The sequence below is a fragment of the Cebus imitator genome, unplaced genomic scaffold (genome assembly GCF_001604975.1).
Source record: "Cebus imitator isolate Cc_AM_T3 unplaced genomic scaffold, Cebus_imitator-1.0 Scaffold756, whole genome shotgun sequence".
Taxonomy (NCBI): Eukaryota; Metazoa; Chordata; class Mammalia; order Primates; family Cebidae; genus Cebus; species Cebus imitator.
The window spans coordinates 302,985-308,237 of record NW_016108071.1 but is presented as its reverse complement, the minus strand read 5'-3'; the positions used below and the strand labels follow the sequence as shown (position 1 = coordinate 308,237).

General features: G+C 37.1%; 1 protein-coding gene across 1 annotated transcript in view; it reads right to left on the bottom strand.

Annotated features, from left to right (window-relative positions):
• BRWD3 (bromodomain and WD repeat domain containing 3) overlaps positions 1–5,253 on the bottom strand; it is a 128,875-nt gene that overhangs the window by 104,675 nt on the left and 18,947 nt on the right. Inside the window, exons 5-6 of the mRNA XM_017519568.2 lie at positions 2,277–2,427; positions 434–532 (exon numbers count right to left, since the gene is read on the bottom strand). Coding sequence (XP_017375057.1) covers positions 434–532; positions 2,277–2,427 — 250 coding nt within the window. The remainder of the gene's footprint in view (positions 1–433; positions 533–2,276; positions 2,428–5,253) is intronic.

The following is a 5,253-nucleotide window of genomic DNA, read 5'->3' as shown; positions in this document are numbered from 1 at the left end:
TGTTGACCAGGATGGTCTTGATCTCTTGACCTTGTGATCCACCCGCCTCAGCCTCCCAAAGTGCTGGGATTACAGGCTTGAGCCACCGCGCCCGGCTAGAGTTAATTTTTGTATAAGGAAGGAATCCACTTTCAGTTTTCTGCATATGGCTAGTCAGTTTCCAACACCATTTATTAAATGAACAATGAAAACACATGGGCACAGGGAGGGGAACATCACACACAGGGGTCTGTTGGTGGGTGGGGGGATAGGGAAGGGGTAGCATTAGGAGAAATATCTAATGTAGATGACAGGTTGATGGGTGCAGCAAACCACCATGGCACGTGTATACCTATGTAACAAACCTGCACATTCTGCACATGTACCCCAGAACTTAAAGTATAATAAAAATATAATAAACAATCTGTTTATAACACACGTGTCTATTACTCACCCACATTTGGAGGTTTCACATAATTTACAGGTAGTTCTGGAGGTCTGCCTCTATGTAGAGCCGCAAAAGCAGACCCATTCCATAGTGTACTCTTACAGTCTATATAAAAAGACCAAATGTTAGCTAACAAATAGAGCAGCTTTTTTTGTTAACCATGTCTCAGAAGTAAATGTCTGATTTTAATTTCATTTGTTGGAATACATTTTTAACTGTTAAACCAAAATGAAAATAATAGGCATATATTTGAACATGTTACAAATGAAATTTATAACTGGTAAACACCAACACCTTAACATATCATCTGGATATTTTATTTCTAAGCTAGTCTTGAACTAAAGCTTTTATTATGCACATATTTGAATTTTATGTAAATATGTCACGGATTAATAAGCTTTTAAGTTTACATCAGTTTTTCTTGATTTTTAGGCTTACACATCTACTCATATAAAATTTCATAAGCCAGGATATAACTATAGCCCAAGTATGCCAGGGAAAATTCAGGCATATTGGGTACATGTTCATATTATGAAATACTTGCCAGCTGTGTCATAACAGATAACAGCACTGCATATCAGATGGTAACTGATTATAAATAGCTGTGTCTTTTTCTCTGACTTTCATAAGTCAAAAAATGTAAAGGCATATTAAATACTACTAATAACTTGGCTTTAAAACAAAAAGCCAAAAGCTCTCCTCAAAGCTTCCAAATAAACTCAATTAATAAGTTATAAAATGAGATGCTTAAAATCTGATATCATTACACAACTATTTATCTTGGAGAATTAGGTTAGTTATTTATGTGTTTATGTATTTATTTTTGAGATGGAGTCTCACTCTGTGGCCCAGGCTGGAGTGCGGTGGTGTGATCTCAGCTCACTATAACCTCTCACTCCTGGGTTCAAGCGTTTCTTCTGCCTCAGCCTCAGTAGCAGGAATTAAAGGCGTGCACCACCACACCCAGCTAGTTCTTGTATTTTTAGTAGAGACAGGGTTTCACCATATTGACCGCGCTGGTCTCAAACTACTGACCTCATGATCTGCCCATCTTGGCCTCCCAAAGTGCTGGGATTACAGGAGTGAGCCACCACACCTGGCCAAATTAGGATATTTAAAAATAGTATGCTAATAAAACAAAACATAGAAATAAATGGGCTGCTAGATATTAACTATTTATTACTCCAAGAAGCATCTTTAATGCCTAATTTTACATCTTTAATGCCTAATTTTACATTTTTATGTTTATCAAATACCACTTTATATGTTTGACATATTGAGGTTCCATGTAAAACTTGGGAAAAATCTGTAAAACACTGAAAATCAGCACAGTAGAAAAACTTATTTAACAATTACTGATGGGTTGATATTTTTGTTTAAATATGTTCAAATATAAAAACTGTACATATATAAAACCACAAAACTAAAAAGAAAAAAAAAAACAAAGAGAAAAAAACGGTACATATAATTTTCATTTATGTGTTACAAAATGCACAATATCATTAGGATGATATTATCAAAACTAATAAAGAGTAAGAACATTATAATGAAAGAGTATTTTAAATATTTATACTGTACTAATCAAAGCAGCAATCTTTGAGATCTCTATTCCATGATTACAAAGGTATTTTATATCCGTTACCTCTATATATTCACTTTTACACAACAGGTCTCCTTTTTAGGTCTCTAAAAATTTACATGTACACTAAAAAAAACAAAAACATCGGCAAGATAAGAGAAACCAGAAGATAAGTATTTAGAAAAGCATGGGAACATTTTCTCAACCTAAAAATAAGCTACTCTCCACTCCTTCCTCAGGTATCACAGTTCTAAATTCTGAAAATCTCACCTTTGGCATCCCGTAGCAGAGACTGCCGACCGACACCTAATAATGTCTGTACCCCAGGAACACTCTGAGGGATCTCTTTATCTAGTAAAGGACCAATCCTCTCACAAATTTTAAGGAGGTAGTCTGGAGGAATGTGTGCATTGGCTGCCACCTAAAAAAGTATAAATAAAACACAGGGAAAAACACATTTATTTGGTTTAAAAATATCAATCTATTCCACTACTAAACTGTTCCATTATAGAGTTTTAAAATATGGAATCAGGGCCAGGCGCGGTGGCTCACACCTGTAATCCCAGCACTTTGGGAGGCCAAGGCAGGTGGATCACTTGAGGTCAGGAGTTCAAGACCAGGCTGGCCACCATGGTTAAAAGTTGTCTCTACTAAAAATAAAAAAATTCACCGGGCGTGGTGCTGCGCTCTTATAATACCAGTTACTTGGGAGGCTGAGGCAGGAGAATCACTTGAACCCGGGAGATGGAGATGCAGTGAGCCAAGATTGTGCCACCGCACTCTCGTCTGGGCTACAGGACAAGACACTGAGTCAAAAAAAGAAATAAAATAAAAATAAAAATATATAAAATATGGAATCAAGACCAGGTACAGTAGCTCAAGCAGATAATTGCAGCACTTTTAGAGGCCGAGGCAGACAGATGGCTTGAGCCCAGAAGTTTGAGACTAGGCTGGATAACACAACAAAACCCCATCTCTACAAAAGGCACAAAAAGTAGCTGGATGTGGTGGCTGCGCCTGTAGTCCCAGCTATTCGGGAGACTGAGGTAAGAGGATCACTTGAGCCCAAGAAGCAGAGGTTGCAGTGAGCCAAGACTGCACAACCATACTCCAGCCTGGGCGACAGAGACCTCGACTCAAAAAATAAATGTGTGTGTGTGTGTGTGTGTGTGTGTGTGTCTGTGTGTGTCTGTGTGTGTCTGTGTGTAATCAGAAAAAGAAAATTTTAAATATTGAACACTTGACCAAATTTAAGAGACAGTCAGAAAATAAGCACATTTAAATGATATGACAACATTTACGTGGCATAGAACGCTAATGTATATTCAAATGTCTTGATCAAGTCATTCGCTTAGCTGTTAAACTGAACATGCCAAAATCAAAAAAGCACACAGGTGATGAGTAAACTCTCTATTACTTGATTCATTCAGTAGTGATGACGAATTGATCCAAAATCAGAAGACCTAGATTCTATACAAAGGATAAGAACACAAGGTATTACTTGCACTAAACCCAAAACCAGTAAAGCAAAACTGTTTCTTTCCTATAAAAGTTAACTTGTTTACAAAAGGGTATAAAATTAACGATTTTATAAATACTATGCTTTAAATAAGTCAGCTATGTAGCCAAAATGCCTCAAAAGTTGTTTTTTAAAAAAACAAGTAAAATTCTGTACATTAGATATCATATATAGATAAGAATGAAATCATAAAACAAAAATTGTATTGCATTTTTAATATAAGCTAATGTACACCTCTGAGGTGTTTCAGAAATACCCAATTATTAAAACAATAAACAGAAAACCAGAATATTAAAAATCTTTAGATGAAGTGAACATCTACGTTCTCATCTGGAAATAGGTCGGAAAATCTTCTTCTGGCTACAATGTCAAGTTTTATAAGCGCCACAAATATATATATATATATGTATATGCCATTAAATAGGACACACATCAGTAGTATTACCACCAGGTCAATCAATAACAACAACAGGCTCAGCAAGGTGACTCATGCCTATAATCCCAACACTTTGGAAGGCAAAGGTAGGAGGATAACTTGAACCCTGCAGTTCGAGATCAGCCTGGGCAACATAGTGAGATCTCATCCCTACAAAACAATTTTAAAAATACGGCTCTGAGTAAAAACAAGTGAAAAAAAAAGTACGAAAAATAAAAAATGAGCTGGCCATTGTGGCGCATGTGTCTGTAGTCCCAGCTACTCAGGAGGCTGCAGTGGGAGGACTGCTTGAGCCCAAAAGGTCAAGGCTGCAGTGAGCTGTGATCCTGTCGCTGCACTCCAGCCCCTGGGTGACCCTATCTCAAAAAAAAATAAAAGAACAACAATAAAACGCAAAAGAATAATTCTGTAAATCATCTCCAGTGATCACCATGAGAGAAGATATATTCTGTGCTTTCTTTACTACTGTATTCTTATCACCCGAGAAAGTGCTGGGCATAAAGCAGGAATAAATGAATATTTGTTGAATAAGTGAATAAAAACCAAAGTAAAGTCTAACTATAATCAATGTTATTAGAAGAATTCTTGGAGGAAAAATCTCAGATTCTCATATCAGGGTGCCTTTTTGTTTTCCTAGGAAACACAGGTCAAAGAACCACAGTCCAACATGTATTCAAAATTCTGGGAATATGAGTGAATCACCTGTGACTAATTTTTGTTTTAAATTATATCCTGCTATATATCTTTGGTATGCTCCTTCAAAAAACAATTTGAATCTAATTGAAATAAAATAACAGAAGCCTGCACAACTGTCATGATGCTCAGAAGAATGGTAATCAGATTATTTCAGATTTGCATCTCCAGGGTTTAGTTTACTGATCAGGACAGAGGATTAAGTAAATTCTTTCCATTATTTCTCACATCTTTAGTTTTTCTTCCAAGCAAATAACTATACAGAGCTATGTTTCAGTAAAATATGGAGGTAATATTAAAGTCAAAGCAACTGATGATTCAATCTAAAAAAATACTTTGTGGCTGGGCACGGTGGCTCACGCCTATAACCTCAGCACTTGGGAAGGCCGAGGAAGGAGGATTGCTTAAGGCTAAGTAAGAGTTCAAGACTAGCCTGGTAAAGGCTGGGCGCGGTGGCTCAAGCCTATAATCCCAGCACTTTGGGAGGCCGAGGCGGGTGGATCACGAGGTCAACAGATCGAGACCATCCTGGTCAACACGGTGAAACCCCGTCTCTACTAAAACTACAAAAAATTAGCTGGGCATGGTGGCGCGTGCCT